General features: G+C 40.2%; 1 protein-coding gene across 1 annotated transcript; it reads left to right on the top strand.

Moving 5' to 3' along the window:
* Nucleotides 1–321: 321 nt before the first annotated feature.
* NXNL2 (nucleoredoxin like 2) lies at nt 322–9477 on the top strand. Its single transcript, XM_062600349.1, has 3 exons — nt 322–382; nt 496–848; nt 8874–9477. The coding sequence occupies exons 2-3, from the start codon at nt 547–549 to the stop codon at nt 9040–9042; spliced, it is 471 nt and encodes a 156-aa protein (XP_062456333.1). The 5' UTR covers nt 322–382; nt 496–546; the 3' UTR covers nt 9043–9477.
* The last annotated feature ends 9134 nt before the right edge of the window (nt 9478–18611 follow it).

An 18611-nucleotide genomic window follows, 5' to 3' on the forward strand; every position in this document is an offset into this window, starting at 1 on the left:
GGGTCTAGCTGGGATGGGCCAAGAGAGAAACGGAGCGGGCTGCGGCGGGAGGCGGGGAGCGAGCTGAGGGCAGACCCCCAAGCAGTGTAGCGCTGCCGGTGCCGCCGCGGCAATTCAAACCCGTCGACCGTTGGGCCCGTTATCCGCTGACCGGAGGGCACGCGGAGGGGGCGGGGCGGGGAGCGGCCCCGCCCTCTCGCGACGGCCGATTGGCAAGCGGTGCTGTCAGTCAAAGGGGGCGGGGCCGGCAGCGGCGGGTGCCTATAAAAGGCGGCGGCGCGGTGCTTGCGGAGGCTGCGGGCGCCGCGCGGCGCCGGCGGCAAGGGGGGCGGGGTGGCCGGGAGGCTGGCAGGCAGCGCGGGGAGCCGTGCTGCTGGGCGGGGTGAGCGGCAGGGGAAGGGGAAGCCTTGCCCGGCGGCGCCCCTCGCCGCCGCCCCCTGTGTGCCTTGCCTCCTAGAGCGTGGCGCCACGCTTCCCTCTGCTGTGTTCCCTCAGGTAGGCAGCGGCCGGAGGAGCGAGCCGGAGCGGCCGGCGGCGGGCAGCAGCATGGTGGATGTGTTCAGCGGGCGGCTTCTCGTGGACAAGGCCGGCCGCAGCGTGGACCCCGAGGAGGCGCTGCAGAACAAGGTGGTGGGCTTGTACTTCTCGGCCGCCTGGTGCGCCCCGTGCCGCGACTTCACCCCCGTCCTCTGCGACTTCTACACGGAGCTGCTGGAGGAGACGGAGCCGCCCGCCCCCTTCGAGGTCGTCTTCATCTCGTCCGACCACAGCGCCGAGGAGATGGTGGGCTACATGCACGCCATGCACGGCGGCTGGCTGGCGCTGCCCTACCACGACCCCTACAAGCAGTGAGTACCGCCGGCAGAGGCAGTGGCTTCCCTCACCCCTGCTCCAGGCTGGGACAGGGGGAGCCTGCCTAGTTTTGACCACTACTCCCCATCCTTCGCTACCTTTTTGCTATCCCTGCTTCTGAACCATAAATAAGAATACAAAGTGCTGATGTTCTAGTAAGTTAACTCTAACTGTGAAGCCTCTGATAGAGTATCTCCACAGGACTCTCACCTGCCTGTTTCATCCAGTCTGTCTCTTCCCACTTGACGCTAAGAAATTCGGATTGCAGTGTCTTCTATAATACAAAATGTTAATCCAGCATCCCAACAACCTAGCTCTACTTTTATCCTGTTCTCTAAAGAGCAATTCTGTTACTTACTTCCTCACCTTTAGATAGACACTACCTATAATTAAGCTTAATTTCTTTGAAGAAATGCCTTGGCTTTAGCCTGTTAGGTCTGTCAAAAATGCAATAGACAAGGAAAATCAATGTTATGTAATTGAGGCCTTAAAAGATCAGGGTCAAGGAACGGTTAATGGAGGACCTAAGTAATAACAAGATGATGTGCATAGTGAATCAAAAAAACTCTAATGGGGAAGGAGGATCAAGTGACTGTTTCAGCCCAGGAAGAGTTACTATTAAGGTTGTGCTAGGTTGCCTAATTTAATTTATTAATGCTCTGGAACAAAGGCAAATGAAGGAGTAATAAAACTCACAGCTGAGGAAGTTAGAGGTGAGCAGAGCAGGCTATGAAGAACTTCAGAGAGATGTAGGTAAGCTATGTGAAGAGGAAATGTAGTAGCAGCTGTCAAAGCTTAGCTGTGACAAAAACAATAAAAGTTGGAGGGGAAAAAGTCTTGTGCTTGTAGGTTTCTAGATAGGCATTCATGAAGGCAGCTTCCTCGGTGTGCTATTGAGGTCAAAATGACAAAGGGATGTTACTCTTCATCCTGTTACTTGCACATGCTAATGACTTAGAGTGATATAAGTCAATGACACAGCCTCATCTGGACTACTTGTCAGAAATATGATTTTGCTTGTATCAGGAAGGATAGCATGAGATTACAAATAGAAGGGTTTAGGGGCAATGAAATGTCTATAACAGGAGGCTGAAAAATATATTTTTCTTTGGGATAGATAAGATAGTATATTATAAGAATATAAGTAGAAGATACAAATGGTCTTGTAACAGGATCAGCAAGGTTTCATTTGGTGAAATCAAAGTGGTGGATTCAAAACTGGCAAATGGAAACTTTTCCTTTCAAATAAAATACCTGTAGATTGTGGGGTTCATTGTTACAGGTATCATCAAAGTCAATGAATTAGCATGGCTTTTAAACAAGGACTGGTAGTCAACAAGAAGATTTAGAAGTCTTGTAGTTACAGCTAATACAGGATTCAACTCTAGTTTTTCTAGTAACTAAGCCAGTTCATTTAATGCTAGATTCATACATGTGTGCTACTGAGCATAGAGTCACACTGTAGCTGTTCATTCTGCTCGGAGGAAGTTTTACGTTCTTTTGTCAGGGCACTTTGACCATCTCGAGAGCAAACAACCTGAAGCCTGAAAATCATCCTTCCTTGATTCTTACCAGGGTGTAACCGCAGGGGATGCAGCTGGTTAATGTTGGGTTTTTTTTCTTTTTTAATGGTAGTTTCCACTGAATTGAAAATAGATTATAATAACAATACTGGTTTTTTGTACCTCTCTGAATGCTGCCAAGTAGTAACTGTATTTGGTTATTACTAATAGAATTCAGGCAAATTTCCTGAAGGAGAAGGTACTGCATCCAGCAAGCTATTTGGCAAGGCCATGGGAATACGCTTACAGCTTCAGTCTCTGAGGATTAGAATCTATTTCTGACTGTCATGACTTACCCAAGTCATGTGGAATGGTGGTATGGAGATAATTTGATTGTCTCTTCTAGGCAGTCCATAAAGTCCTTCAGAATCCTGCTGAGGAACACAACCTGTCCTGTCATGTAGCTGTAATACCATGGTGTTTGAAATGACTGATTAAAGAACGAAGTGCAGAGGGATGTAAAAAGCTGATAATTTTCAAGTTTTCTTATATATTAGGTACAAGAATAAAGGGCTATATGGAGATGCTCAAGAAGCTTAACTTGAATTAATACTAATTAGTTTGGCTTCAGAAATACTGGTGAGTCATTGCAGGCATTAGACCAGAGAGATGTGTTGGTTAAACCAAACTGTAATTCTTTCTTACTAGTTTCTTTAATTCTCAGTAAGAACATAGCTGTAAAATCACTCTGGCAATTTAGTATGTATTTTTTTAAATGTCCTGTTGTAAACCAGTAAAAAATAATTCAGTCACTTTTATGTGATCTGTGCAAAGAAGGCATTTCAGTATTTTAAATAAAGTTAAAATATGCTGATGACTTCAATGCTTAAGATGTATTTGTAGTACAGACTGAAGTTCCTTCTAGAGGCAAAATGGCCAATTTTAATTTGCTATCTAAAATACAGTCTACACTTGGAAGCTTGGAGTTTCTTGGGGATGAGTTTTATTGTGTCAAGAAATAGTCTGCAATTTAGTGTGCTAAGTGTAACACTCTGCATGTACCTGTGGAGAAGCAAAAATCTGAATTCATATCAAGATCTTGATGCTCCTCACTAATAGTTGTATAATCCTGACAGTAACCCTGAGTATTTTTCTGATGCAGGGCTGCACCTTTACTACTTCGTATAGTCTCTGATATGAGCAGCAGGAAATGCAGCTCCTGATGACTTGACTGCTTTCAGCTTGAGTGTTGGTTTTGGTGTTGGAGGCATGGGCTTTTTGATCCTTGCAGAGGGGGAATGAAGACAATCCAGAAGGAAATGACAGCAGGGAAAAGGATGGGGCTAGTATAGAGGAGGAATAGGAAGGCACATGACAATAGCCAGTTTTAGCAAATGAGGATCGATGTTTTCACTGTGATCCACAACTGTGTGTTGTGTTTATACTAAGCTCTGCTGGAATCGGCCATTCTCTGTATGGCAGTGCATGGCACACTGTCCAGATGGACAGAAAATAGTATCTGTATACCTTGGTGAAAATCAGAATCCCAAAAGATTACTGAAAAATGGAAAATAAAAATGGTATGCTTAAGCTTTATATTCAGAAGCTTTAGGTGTGAGGGTGAATTGGCACCTACGGAGGTGTGTGAGAGGCTGAGAGGAACGTAGAAGGTACAGGGTGAAGGCCTCTATGAGCAGTTAAGAACTATAGCGTCTTCTCGGTCTTTTTCAACTACTATCCAGAAACCTTAACAGACATTTAAAATTAAACATCATCCTTAAGAGGTTCATACTTTTTTGTGGCTGACATTTAACAATGCGGAGAGTTCACTGTTAAAAAGGTATACGTATAGAGCTGTGTATTATGATGTGTGCTGCTAGGAACAGATTAGCAAGGCATCCATCACTTAGGTAAATGTTCTTTGAGATATGAGCCTTATGCTCTGCTTTGAACATAGATTTATTATTTTGTTACATATTACAAAAGTATATAGCTTTTGGTTTCCTGTGTGGTGTACTTTTTGAGTTTTTGTGTGTGTACTACCTATATATTTTTTGAAAGAGCGGGATGTAAGAAACAACTTTAATTCAAACAGCAAAAAAATGTTAAGTGTGAGCTAATGTTTCATTGTAGTTCTGTCTAATCAGAGGTGTCTAAATGACTCGACCAAATAGGTAAAATATTAGAAGGTTCAAAGACAGAGGAATAAAAATGCCATACGTGACCATTGTGATGTCCAATATACGAAAGTGCTTAAATTCCCCTGTTGTATAAGCTTCAAAGCATTTCCCTCATGACAATCTTGTAGCACAAGTACCAAGTTATAAGCTAAGTGTAGCATTTTGTTAAAAGGAAAGAGCTTTTTTATCTTTTATTTTTTAGAGTGACTGCTTAGCATTAACATTTAAAAATGCAGAAATACAGATTCAAGTGAAAGTTGTAAATTCCAATATTGTCAAAACATTAACACATTACTCTAGCAGATAGTACGTAATGTTTGTATTCCAGATATGATATTAACCTTATCCCATGTTGTCTGTGTGTGAAAACCCCTCTCGCATATAAATTTTAAACCCTTTTATAAAGCTACTCAGCTGGTAGCATAAACACTCTGCGCTCAGGAACCTTCGTCCAACCTCTTCAGAATTAAACTTAACAATTACAATGACTTTTCCAGTTTGTCTGAATAATCTTAGCTTCATCTTTTTGTGTTTCATATGCAAATGAAAGATTGCCCTCCCATATTCTAACCGTCTCCATGGCCAGGGACTGATCTTTCGAAGTATTTGGTTAAAACATTCCTGATGTCTGCACAGAAGTTGCCAGTTCAGGTTGCCTCAAGCTGTCTTCTATGTAGCTTTCTCTTCTGCTTTTTCCTGCTTGAGTCTTGCTCAAGTCTTAGATTTCTCTGTACAGTAAGATACTGAATTTACTCTTTAACACTTAACTGGAAGTATCTAGGTAACAATTTTTAAAAATGTCATTAATCATATCACTTTATTTTACTGAAAAAGAATTGAATTTGCTGTTGTGGCATATGGGATATTTTTACTTATGGCTTGTGATTTCGTAAGTTGTCACTGGAGTTAGACTGTCTGATCTATGGTGTGTATGTTGTCTCTGCAGGTGAGTCACAGGATCTGAAATCCCTACAGGAGAGGGTGAACTTAACAGGTTTTATAAAGCTGTTTTTGCAAGTAACTTGCGCAGTGATCAAGAAGCATTCTCTGCATATCTGTTCCTGGATCTTTTTCAGGTACATTCGTATTAGTGATTGCACACAAATGCAAGCAAAATCTGAGCATGCTGCAGTCTGGTTGGATGCAAGCTACCTTCAGTCCAGAAGCTGTGTAAACAGGGTGCTGTGCTCGAGTGGATAAGCTGTATAGGTATTTCCTTAGAAAGAGAAAGTCTTAGTTCCTGCCAATCCCCAGTGTAAATTACCTTCAGTTTCCTGCTGTGCTCCTCTCTTGCAACTGTGTCAGGCACCTCAAACTATTTTTTTTTCTGTGCACTGGACCAATAAAAAGCATCTTCCACCATCTTGTTTATGGTGCCAGTGGTACAAGATGGTAATCGTTTACATAGTTTCTATATCAACTTGCTTTGGAATGTTTTTCTTGCTCCTATTTTTGCAGAACTTGGGATGGTCTGTGAGGACTCTTGCTTGTTTGTTTTTTATTTCAGAATTCTCTGGTAGGCAAGCAAGCAAGCCTGTTGCTAGGCTACATTATAGTTTGTCTTGAAACATTTTGTGTTGCTGTTCTGCTAACTTACTGACAGGTTTTGGTATCCAGCTGTTGTGTGTGGTGTGTGGTTTTTTTTTTTTTGTATCTTTCTGTAAGAGAAGATATGTTTCTGGAATGTCTCCCGTTGATCTATATCTCAATTAAGCCTTAGTTCTTGTATTTTTAAGACTTGTGTTGGGGTTTATTTAGTTCTAGAAATGTGATGTTTTAACTCCTCCTGTTTTCAAGGAGAACATAAAAAGTAGCTGTGCACATATGAATTTCTGATGTTTTTCCACAATGACTATGAATCTTTTTCCTACTTGATCAAAATTGTATGGCACTTGAACCCCACACATTTGATGTATTTGTGTAGGGAGATCATTTCTCCACCATACAGACTACATTTCTTTTGGGAGGTTGTTACTTTTAGCTGATCTATTGCAGTTCCCTTAATTGTTTCTAATACCTCTTCTTCTGAAAGCCAAGACCTCTTCCTCTATGCTGATTGAATTTTTCTGGGATTTGTTGATAGGCTACACTACTTGCAGCTAAGAAGTGGTTTTTTTAAAATGTTTCTCACTTCCTCTTAGATACTAGCATATCTGTGACCATAGCTTCCATTCTTACCACTAAGTTTCTGGAATATCTCTTGTGAAGTTGATATGCTGGAAGGCATTCTCTTGAATGTTACCTTCCAAAATGGCCGTTACAATTTCATTTTAATTCACTGATCTCTAATCTGAACAATCTAGTTTAGTGCACCCACATGTGAATAGTATCATGTGGTAGGAGGCACCTAATAGTTTTTCTGCATTGTCACTTAATTTGAAAGGGGTCAGGGAATACCCTAGGAAAGTTCTGACTTCTATGATCAACAGCTTAACCCCATCTTTTTACCTGTGTCTTTACATCCAACACAATTTCTTTTCTTGGTGTTAATGAAAATTTTGCTATTGCCATCCATTTGGAAACAGGTTGTTTTTGCAGTGTCCTGAAAAATGCACTAAGGCAGAAGACTTTAGGCATTCTTTCTCTGCTTTTCTTTCTGAGTTGGAGGGAGGACTGGGAACAGATTCTGGAATTCCAGGAAACACCTGGGGCTTCTCCTATTGAGGAGCACTCTAAAACATCAGCTCTGACTTTATTTGATGTCCATTGAAGTAGCTAGAGCTCTGTGCTGTGATGCCAATAAACTCAAACTTTTTTTTTAATTTCCTGTGCTATAACTTAAAGTTCTTGCTTGTAGATGGTTGTGTGTTTTTAAGTCTCTTAGATGGTAAAGCCAATCTTGTGACTTGTGTCTTAAATTTTACTTTGTCACTTACACTGAAAATAGTAATTTACTAGCAGACAAAATTCGTCTTTTGTGTATCCCATCAACATCACTCTCAAGTGAGGTGAATTTCTTGTGTAGAAGAGTTTCTGATTTTCTTTCTCAAGGAAGACATTTGTTTGTGTTTCACTTTACAGAGTTTTGTGTCTGTTTCTTCAGGATCTATGAAAATAGATACAAATGCTGTGCTCTTTTCCTCCTTTTTATTTTGTCCTGTAATGAACAAACAGAAACAAAATCTGTCATCATTGTTAACTGTTTTCCTTGGAAAAGTTCTTCATATTGTGCTTTTCTGTTGGCTGTGTCATGCTCAGCTGAAATGGTTTACTGTGTGGTATTCCTTGATACCTTTTCTATTGCTGCATATTCCCTTTGTTTGCATGCTGCTTGTCACGTTCAACTCATCTATGTAAACAGTGAATTCTGTTCTACTATTTCATGTGACTGATAGCCTGCTATTTGTGTACTTTCATCTCTGTGGTGTGCAATTAGTAGTCATGCTGCCTTATTTATCATGTGCCAGTGTCAGCAAATACTTTTTTTTCTCCTTTGGATGTTTTGTGTACTCTTTTTTCCCCCTCCCTAATGTTAATTTTACTTCTAATATTAATATTTCTTTTATTTTCATGTATCATTAATTCAATCTGATTAAACTGTTTTATCTGAAAACTATAGATTACAGATAGCTCATGCCTAAGAAGTCTGTCTGCATTTTTCTGTCTCCTGATGTAGAGAAATAGACATTAGAAATGTTTGTGTGGTGGGGAGAGGAGGAGTTGAAATTTTTTCTTGGACAATTTAGATGCTTGGTCCTCATTTGGAATCTTTGTGGTCCTTTTTCCAAGTCTTCATATTGCTCAAGTTTCTGTCTATATAGAAAGCCTGTCTTGCTCGAGGAGTTGAAGGTGTTTCTACAATTACAGCCTCTTCTGCTTACAGTAGAGGATTATCTGCCATGTTTTAATGAGGATTTGAAAAGATAGCTCTATGGAATTGGCTACACTTAAACAACTCCTTCTTTGTTGCCCCCTTATCCAGTAGAAGGGACCTGAAGATGTGGTTCTGGCCAGTAAACACAAAGTAAGGGAGTGTTCTGCGTTTTTCTTCTATGAGTTTCTTCTCTGTCCTTTGAGGGTCAGTTTCCCCTCCTTTGGAGATTATTGACAGCAGTGAGGAGCAGTTGCAGGAAGGTTACTGCAACTCTGATAACTCCCTCAGCTAAGTTGCACCACATAAACTCTAAATTCGTAGCTTCAAGAAGGAAGCTGGATAACTGCTTTTGCAGCCTCATACATCTACCTGTGTTGACCAGTCCTGTGCTCCAAACTCTCAGGAGGCCTGGATACTCACTACCTTTGCTCTTGTGTAATGACCAGAATTCACTTCATGAGACTAGATTTCCTAAGAGGCTCCCTAATGATGTGTTTTATTCTTTTATTTTTTTTTCTCTGACAGTGATCTGAAGAAGAAATACAACATAACAGCTATTCCTAAACTGGTGATTGTGAAACAAACTGGAGAAGTCATTACTGACAAAGGAAGAAAACAGATCAGAGACAAAGGGCTTTCCTGTTTCCGAAACTGGCTTGAGGGTGCAGATATCTTTCAGAATTTTTCTAGCTAAACAAAACTTGGCAGATAGAAGCAAGACAAGGCATCATGGAAAACTTTGTAGGGCTCTCAAGAGTGTTGCCTTGTTCAAAACAAAACGGGTAAGAATGCATTATTTGTGTTTGCTTGTAATCAACTTTTGTTCTAGTTCAACTTGAAGATTAGACATTCCAGTAAGTCAAAAAAAATGCTGCTTTATTTGTATTGTTTTATTTATTATATTCAGTATGAACCAAAGCATTCCTGATAACACTGAAAAACTTTCGGAGGAAAAGCTCTTTTAGACAGTAACAATAGAGCTCTCTGAAATCTATGCAAACACCTGATTTTTGCAGATCTGTACAGTTAAGATATTTTTCTTGATCACAGAATTTTTCTGGTGATTAGCACATATATTTTATCAAGAAAAATGAACAGTTTGCTTTAATAAATGTTTATGAAGTATATACATTTAATGTGTCTGTCTTCTGTCTTGGTCTAGACTGAAAATGGCATGATTTTTAAATGGCTCATGTTTGTTTAATTGTCAGTACTGAAGAAATACTTTTTTGTTGCTTTTGTTTTGGATTGCATGGAGTTTGTGTAGGTGTTACTGAGTGTTCGTTACTCTTGGATTATTAAATTTGATTCCATAAGGTAAGTAGTTATCTCCCAAGTTAATGTTAGGTCAAGTCAAAGAATTAAGTGTGTAAAAGAAGAGTTTTCCATCATTTCCCTTTGCCAAAATGTGTGGGAACAGAAACGTCAGAAATAATACCATCTATAGTAGATAAACGGTCATGATGGTGCAACTAAATTACAGCTTAACTTTTGAGCTCTTTCTTTACCAGTTGTTACATCCAGATTTGACAGCCAGTTTTCTTGACAGGTGGCCTAGGCCAAAAACCTACACAATCAGTGGGCTAAAGAAACATGCTTTCTGTAACAAAGCTAAGAATTTATTTATTAGACTCTGAGGACTAATTGAATTAACAGAATTATTAGTCCAGTTGCTATGTTACTAACATAGTCTATATTATCCAGTTACTATGACTCATTCCCAATAAAAAAAAAATAGTTAAAATTGATACCTGTAAACCTTTCAGTTACCTCCCTCTTTCTCTGTTGCTATGCTTACTCTTCATCTTGCTTCTAAGGTCAATGGTGTTTTCCTGAAGAAAAGTGGGTTTATGGTGAGTTGTCAGCATTCTAAATTCTTGGCTGAGAGGCAGACATTCATCATGGGAATTTCTTTGCCAGGATGCTGGTTGTTTCTTCCCCCTTACTCTGGGGTCTTTTCAACGTTACATTCACACATTTGCTCATAAGGTCTGAATACTATATGCTTTACCTGTATTGGAAAGTTTTTGTTATCCCTTAAGGCTAATTTTACTCAGCTCCCAGAGTCTGATCTTGTAGGGAATATATGTACTTCCCAGTTCATTTTTTCAATTCTGAACATGAAGAAACTGTACTGTAGAAAGGAAGGTATGAGGTTAGTGTGTGTGTGTGTGTGTGGATAACTTTACCGCTTAGTAATCTGTTTTGTTTTTCTTTTAACAGAGAAAAAGATTATTTTTCCTCTGATGAGTGTGTATGTGTGTATTTGGGGAACAGAAATATATAAAGTCATGTACTCCAAAACGAGCAAAAAGCCAAGTACTCCAGAGAAACTGAATTGAAAATGGACAATATTAATCTGAAGTGATCAGCAGAGCCACAAGTTGGAGCATCTCATAACTGTTCTTAAAATGACATTTGGGGATACTGCAGACAATTTCTAATTTTCACTATCTAACCATATAAACAGTTCTCAGGTTTACCTCTTAACAAATACTAAGCTTCCTAGTGAATATTGCGTAAAAGTGATATGTAGGCACTGCTTGCTGTTGTGGGATCAGCTGATGGCAAATGTATTTCAAATAACAGCTCAACTGTAAGATGAGAAAAGATAGTAGAAGGACTTCCAAAAGTTTATACAAATAATGTTGCCTGAACACAGAAAAAGTCACATTGGCCAAAACACCTGCTGTGACCTAATACTAGATGTCAGGCATCGTTTAGGCTAAGATAGGTTGGTTGGCGAAGTTCGAGAGGAACTCGGTGTTTTAAGACTGAGGTGAAGTCAGATCCCTTAATAGATTAGGACACAGTGGTTCATTAACACAAATTCAAATTAAAATTCAGCTAGGAAATTTATAATGATGAAGGTATGTGTTTTACAGAGTATCTCTTTTAACTCCTATCTAGGGCTGTAGCTTTTGCACATCAGTGTTTGGAATCTCAAAATTCTTGTTTTCCTTGTGAATGCTAAATTAATGCACGCTTGACAAACAGGAAGTAGAGTAGTGGAAAACATTTGCTAGTTAGTAGCACCTTGTGCCTGTGAGAAGTTAGAGGAGCAGATCTCAATGGGGCAACAGCAGCAGTAAGGCTTGTTATTACTTTGCGTGTCTACTGGGAACCAGACTTGCATATTAATACTTGAAATCATGCAATTATCGGCCCTTTAACTTCCTTAAAACCAAAATCTTAAATATTCCCTCAATTTTCTAGCAGCTTTCTGCTGTCTCTTCCATCACAGTTACCTTGAATATTAGTTGGTACCCAGCTCTTTTCCTCAGAGGGTGGGAAGGGGAGAGAAAGTATGTTTTTCCTGAATAGCAGTGTAGCATGGTGGCTTTGACAGATATTTAACATTTACAAAGGAATTAACTGAAAAACAACTAAGGTTAAGAGCAACCTATTCCATTGGATAAGATATTGCCCATTATAAGTAAATGACTTATAAATAAATACGTTAAGACTGCTTAAGACCATAGTGTTGAATTATTGTAGATTTATAAGGAAGTATTTTACTAAGAAGAATGGTCAGGATTATCTGTTGATACTTTATGAATTGATCCATATTGTAGTGGGTTTTTTTGTTGTTATTTTTTTTGGGGGGGGGGCAAGATGACTAGTTCTTATGTTCAGGTGAATGCTGCAGGCTCTCCTGTGACCACTGGACGTGTCATTTGTGAGGAGGCAAAGCATGATGGCAAATTGAAATAAGCAAAATATACAGGGAAAGATACTGGGTTCATGTACAGCGATAATGCTTATCTTCCATTTCTGTAATCTGCCTTCATGTGCTGCTCTGTTACCCATCAAGCATTTATGCTTTTCCTGAAGAGCTACTGTTGTCAGTCTTCAATAGTTCAGTTCCCATTCAATATTTTTAAATAAATAATATGATAGGATTCTTTTAGAGCAAGATTACTTAGCAGAAATACATACGTTTTAAAGGGCAGAATGGTACTATATGCTTAAGATACAAAATCTTGAACATAACCCATTTTGTTAATGGTGTCTAAATCACAAATCTTTAAGTACCTTCTTTCTCTTAGTGTTGTAGACCTTGGATTCATTTTTAATTCTTCAGGGTTTTAATTCTCTCTCAGCTAGGGTCACAACAAGTCTTCCAGCATTAATCACCAAAGCTATCTCCCTACTGAATAATAATCCTTTATGACAGGAATATTTTTCCATTGCAGAAGATTTGTTTGCTTCCTCTGGGGTATAATTTATATATATATTTGTCTTCTAATTAGCAAAAGTCATCTATGCTGTACCAGAATGATTCTTATTTCTGATCCTTTTTTTCTTGCAATGTCATTATTGCAAATTGTTTAAAACATCTGACAAAATTAAAAAACAGATAGGTATAAAATGCTGTTGTCTATGGACAGTTTCCTTTACAGATAAACCTTCAAAACCAAGAACGTGAAAGTGCTAAAATGAATGGATTTTAGGCCAACCTATGTCTGACTTCATTTCACTGCAATGGTCACTGGAATTTAAGCATGTCCTTATGTAGATTGCCTCTCAGGCCCTACAACTGCTGCTGGCTGCCCTGTGGAACAACACAAACCGGACAGAATTACTGAGTTGGTCTAAAACCTGCATTTAGTTGGAAGTAGGGGCATATGTTGTGCATACCTGAAAGCTACAGATCAATTCTTTCTCTGTGATCCCCAGCTAAAGGCTAAAGTTGCCCATGGGTAAAGTTTGCAGATGTTCTAATTAGTCATTATCAATCTAGGGATAAGTTAGTAACACTGTACCAAGTGGAAAAGACCAAGGTCATCCTTTTTTGTGCATTATGGTAAAAAGCAGTTCATTGATCTAGTTATGTAGTTTCAGATCACTCTCAATTGTCCTAAAATCAAATATTGTCTAGCTGTTAATGCATAATTCAGTTATAGCTTGTTGTTAGATCTAGCTAGGAAAACCTTCAGTAGCCTGAATGTGCTTGCTTGCTTTCTCAATAAATAAAAGCTTTACATTACAAAGGATGCACTAATCTTACCATATATATTTGACTAAAAGTTGCCAACCATTTCCTTTCAGATTTTATGTCCAAGATGAACAGGTTCATATGTTTTAAGTAGGTGGGATTTTTTGATTGAGAGGTGATACTTCACCCAGAGCTGCAATGTCTACTGCTTTATTTGTGCATACTGTATGCTCTTTTTTGCCTAGTAGAGGTAATTCCTGTGGTTGATAGTCACCTTTTCTTCCATGTGACTTTTGTGAAATGCTAGATACCTTTGTCCTGACTCACCACATCTACTCTTCCCCTAGAACTAGGTTTTTGAATCAAAAGTAAAGGTCTCTGACCTGTGTGAAGTTAGATACCTATTACCCAGTACATGGGTAATGCAATGTCCCATTTCCTATTCACACCTTGTCCCCTATGTAAAATGTAATTTGTGGCTGTTCCTATTACTAAGCACAGTTGTAACATAATGCTTAGTTACATACATATTCTGTGTAGTTCAATAAGATGCAGAATGCATTAGTAACAGTGAAGACCAAGCCAGTGATGTGTTTCTTGTGGTTCCTACAGGCCTCTGTCACACAAACTTGATAGCATCACTTAAAGAGTTGATCTCCCATATATTAATATGAGACATAATTTTAGCCTTTGGATCTATTATAGAGAAGACTCCTTACGGGCCTCCAGGAAGAAAAATACGGTACTACAAATGCCAGAATGTGAGGGGAGCATTTTATATGTACGTGCATGCATGCGTGTGTGTACACACACACACACACACACACACACACCCCCCATAGAATCAGTAAGGTTGGAAGGCACCTCTGGAGATCATCTAGTCCAACCTCCCTGCTCAGCAGGGTCACCTAGAGCATATTAGACAGGGTTGCATCCAGGCAGGCCTTGAAGATCTCCAGAGAAGGAGACTCCACAACCTCTCTGGGCAACCTGGTCCAGGGCTCTGTCACTCACAATGAAGAAATTCCCCCCTCACATTCAGGCAGAACTGCCTGTGCTTCAATTTCTGCCCATTGCCTCTTGTCCTGTCACACGGGACAACTGAAAAGAGTTTGTCCCCATCCCCTTGACACCCTCCCTTCAGGTACTTATACACATTGATAAGATCCCCCCTCAGTCTTCTCTTCCCCAGGCTGAAGAGGCCCAGCTCTCGCAGCCGTTTCTCATAGGGCAGGTGCTTCAGCCCTCTGGTCATGTTTGTAGCCCTACACTGGACTCTCTCCAGGAGCTCCATGTCTCTCTTGGATTGGGGAGCCCAGAACTGGACACAGCACTCGAGAAGAGGCCTCCCCAGGGCTGAGTAGAGGGGCAGGATCACCTCCCTCGACTTGCTGGCAACACTTCCTAATGCACCCCAGGAGACCGTTGGCCTTCTTGGCCACAAGGGCACATTGCTGACTCATGGTCAACTTGTCATCCACTAGCACTCCCAGGTCTTTCTCTGTAGAGCTGCTCTCCAGCAGGTCAGCCCCCAGCTTGTCCTGATGCCTGGTTTTTTTTTCCCTAGGTGCAGGACTCTGCACTTGCACTTGAACTGATTCATTCACTGTTGAACTTATTCATTCACTGATGAATAAGCTGAACAGGATGGGACCCACTACTGAGCCCTGGGGGATGCCACACCACTGATAACGACCCTCTGAGCTCTGCCTTTCAGCCAATTTTCAACCCACCTCACTGTCTACTCATCTAACCCATACTTCCTGAGCTTCTCTAGGAGGATGTTATGGGAGACAGTGTCAAAAGCCTTGCTGAAGTCAAGGTACACAATGTCCACTGCTCTCCCATCATCTACCCAGCCAGTCCTTCCATCAGAGAAGGCTGTCAGACTGGTTAACCAGGATTTCCCCTTGGTGAATCCATGCTGACTACTCATCATCATCTTTTCCTCCATATGCCTGGAGATGACATCCAGAATGAGCTGTTCCATCCCCTTTCCAGGGATGGAGGTGAGGCTGACTGGCCTGGAGTTGCCTGGGTCCTCCTTCTTGCCCTTTTTGAAGATGGGAGTGATATTGGCTTTCTTTCAGTCCTCAGGCACCTCTCCAGTTCTCCAGGACCTTTCAAAGATGATGGAGGGCAGCCTGGCAACAACATCCACCAGCACCCTCAGTACCCATGAGTGCATCCTATCCGGGCCCATGGGTTTGTGAATGTCCAGGTTGCCCAGAAGGTCTCTAGTCCTATCCTCCTCAACCAAAGGAAAGTCTTCCTTTCTCCAGACTTTCTCCCTTGCCTCCAGGCTCTGGGATATATATATATGTATGTATGCGTAGGCAGCAAATATTAATGTTTATCAATACTCTCAGGCTTTCTCTGAGAGCAGAAAATAGAAATTAACAATCTTTTTTAATCATAAGCTAAAAAAGTGTATAGTTATGAGGTTTTGGCTGTAGAAGTCTCTTCAAATGCTGTTAAGGTTTTTTTGTATATGCATTTTCTGTATTAGTTTAATATTCTATTTTACGTGTCAATTGACAATAAATCCAAGATGAAATAAAAGTAACTTTGTGCAATTATAGGAAAGAGTAAACGGTAAAGAAGTATTCTTTAGAAAAAAAGGAGCAGTTGATACATACATGACAGCCTTTTGCTTTTTATGACATTTCCAACCTGTGCAAGAGCTGATTTTGCTTTTTGTGTGCTTGAGCTATTTGTGAAGACCAGGTACTGATAAGAGTCACCTCCAGAACTTTCATGTCCTGTGTTTAGTCAATATTATTGAATGGGAAACCCTACATTCTCTCCTCACCATTTCTGTGAAGGTGAGCATATAGATGAGCAAATCCATAATAGAGATGGATTTAAACCTTCTATCTTCTCCATTTTGTTTAAATCTCTTGATTTCATTAAATCAAGTTTGGTGCAATTCTTGTTTCTCCAATATTAAGAAATGCTATCAGTATGATCTGCGAGTTTACTAAGGGAAAAGCTGTTTCTACCCAAAAAACCACTGAATTTAAGCACAACAGTACACTCCTGAGAAAATACAGGTTGAAATAATTTAGCACAGGAGTGTTCTCAGCCTCCTGTAACAGTGGGAATCTAGACGTAAGCCCTGACAATTCAATCAGATAAACAAAACTGCACAGGCAGGTTTTGGATACACGAAAATACTGCCCTGGTAAAGTTTTGGACTATGCTGATAATGTAGTTGTGCCTACTGAGATTTATAAGCAGTTGATAAAGCAATAGCTCCTTGGAATGACGAACAACTGTTTTGCATAGGCAGCGGCTGAACCTCCCCTCTTCTTCACATACTAGTAATCATAAGTGCACACTCTGGACATTGGAGCAAACATTTTTTCAGAGATGAGTGTTTTTCTGATCGTGTGTTTGAGGTCATGCAAAAATTTGAGTTATGTGTGTGGAGGATTTTACTGCATGTGATGTAGAAAGAGAGATCATGTGCAGATATCAAGATAGAGGTATCCCACATACGGAAAAAGGAAACATACCACTGTGTGGTGTGTAAGTAGCCATAACTGCAATCACGAAAGAAACTTTCAGGGAAAGTTGTTGGGATTGCTGGCTGAAAGATGAGGGGCTGTGAGAGTAAAATCATCCTGTGCTTGTTTAAGACATCCCACATTCAGGGAAGTAGGATATTCTTTATAAATGAACAAGATTGGACCCCACCCCAAAAAATAATAATAATAAAAGAATCCAATTAGAAGATGGTGAATTGCAACTTCAAATCATTGAGTTTTTGCTTAGATCAAGGGAATAGTCATCAAATTTGTCTGAACCTTCTAGCAAATTCCAAACTCAAGCAACTTTCTGATAGGATTTTTGTGAAGCAGTGCACAAAAGCAGACCAGCAAATTAATCTTAACCCACTTGGTGATTTATGTTCTGTTGCACTTCATCTTTGGAATAACCTGAAAATTACTGGCTGGATGAACCCAAAATTGTGAATCCTGGTAGAAAGTTCCCTAGAAATTAAGCAACTCTTTGTAATCTCATTACCAGATTTATTTTACAAAGGCTTGACACATTTCTCCTCTGAGAGAAGACTATCAGTTGGAGCTATTTATTTTCAATCCCATCCTAGAATGCTGCTTATCTAATTGTCATATGCACAATATATGGACACCAGAAGCTATATTAAAAGTATTTGCACTGTTAGAACTTAAAGGAAAGCTGTGACAGTCGAGTGCGGTGTGTATGCGATAGTGTACTCCGAGCTGTATTTGTTGACAAGCTGTACTTGGTGACAAATAATTTGTTGCTATGCCCCACTCCCGTTCTGCTTGTATGTAATCCACTAATGCAGGTGTTCCCAAAGTATTTATGTGGCTTTCAGAAGGATGGCTTAACTGCCCTGTCGGATAGAACCAGGGCAACTACTGAGGCTGTGAAGGTCTCTTCCACTTGCAGTAGTAAGTGAATGGGTGTTTAGGAGTTAAGCAGGCTAAAAAGAGAGAGAGCCAACTGATGCTGCTCCTGGCTGGGATGGAGAAGCAAAAAGGGGTTGTGTATTAGTCTGGTTTTGCTGGCTCCTGGTTGCCTTCAGGCTGGTATCTGTTGCTGTAGATCCCAAAGTCAAGCACAGCTCTGACTATACCACAGGGGAGAGGCAAGGGCCAGTCCTGCTGCCTCCACGTTCCTGATGCTTTCTGTGTGGAAGAGCAACGCTAAAATCCAGCTGCAAGAGCTGAACCTGAATCCTTGTCTGAGAGTACCAAAAAGACAGACTTGGTCATTTGCTAGGTGAAGTGAAGGAAGGAAAAGACTGCAAACTGCTTTTGTCACATCCCCTTCTCCCCAGCTCCGCTCCATGCCCATATTTTGAAATCCTATCTGTTGGGTTGCCTTATGAGACTCAGAATTCATTTCTAAAGCCTTAGATTTTTATCTAAGGAAGAGATTCACAGTTCTTGAGTACTCATGAGACAGGATACTTTGATCTCATCAGGCATCATACTTCACTAATCATCAGGTCAGTTCAGCTTAATGCAAGGTTTAGCACCTGAGCAACAGTCACATGCTGGTTTTCAGAATATAAGCTTTACTTTTTCATATGTTTCTCTAGTCTTCATCATCCATACTTATCATTCAGTTATTTACCATTTCTATTTCAATCCACTAGCTCCTACATTTTCAGGAAGGCCTTTGTCTTAGTAAGAGAAAATATTCTAAAAGGCTTGTTTTGTTTATTATGTGAATTTTACAATGCATATCATGAGTAGAATGGATGCATTTTTTAATGAATGTATAAAGTTATACCAGTGAGTCAGTCTGACACATGGAACTGAGTTGTA

This window comes from Rhea pennata, chromosome Z (assembly GCF_028389875.1).
Source record: "Rhea pennata isolate bPtePen1 chromosome Z, bPtePen1.pri, whole genome shotgun sequence".
Lineage (NCBI taxonomy): Eukaryota > Metazoa > Chordata > Aves > Rheiformes > Rheidae > Rhea > Rhea pennata.

What these genes read in the sequence shown, in the direction of transcription:
- NXNL2 (XM_062600349.1), top strand. Translation starts at nt 547, where the DNA reads ATGGTGGATGTGTTCAGCGGGCGGCTTCTCGTGGACAAGGCCGGCCGC. An exon ending in TACCACGACCCCTACAAGCA is followed by an intron (nt 849 to 8,873) that starts GTGAGTACCGCC and finishes TTTCTCTGACAG; the next exon opens with TGATCTGAAGAAGAAATACA.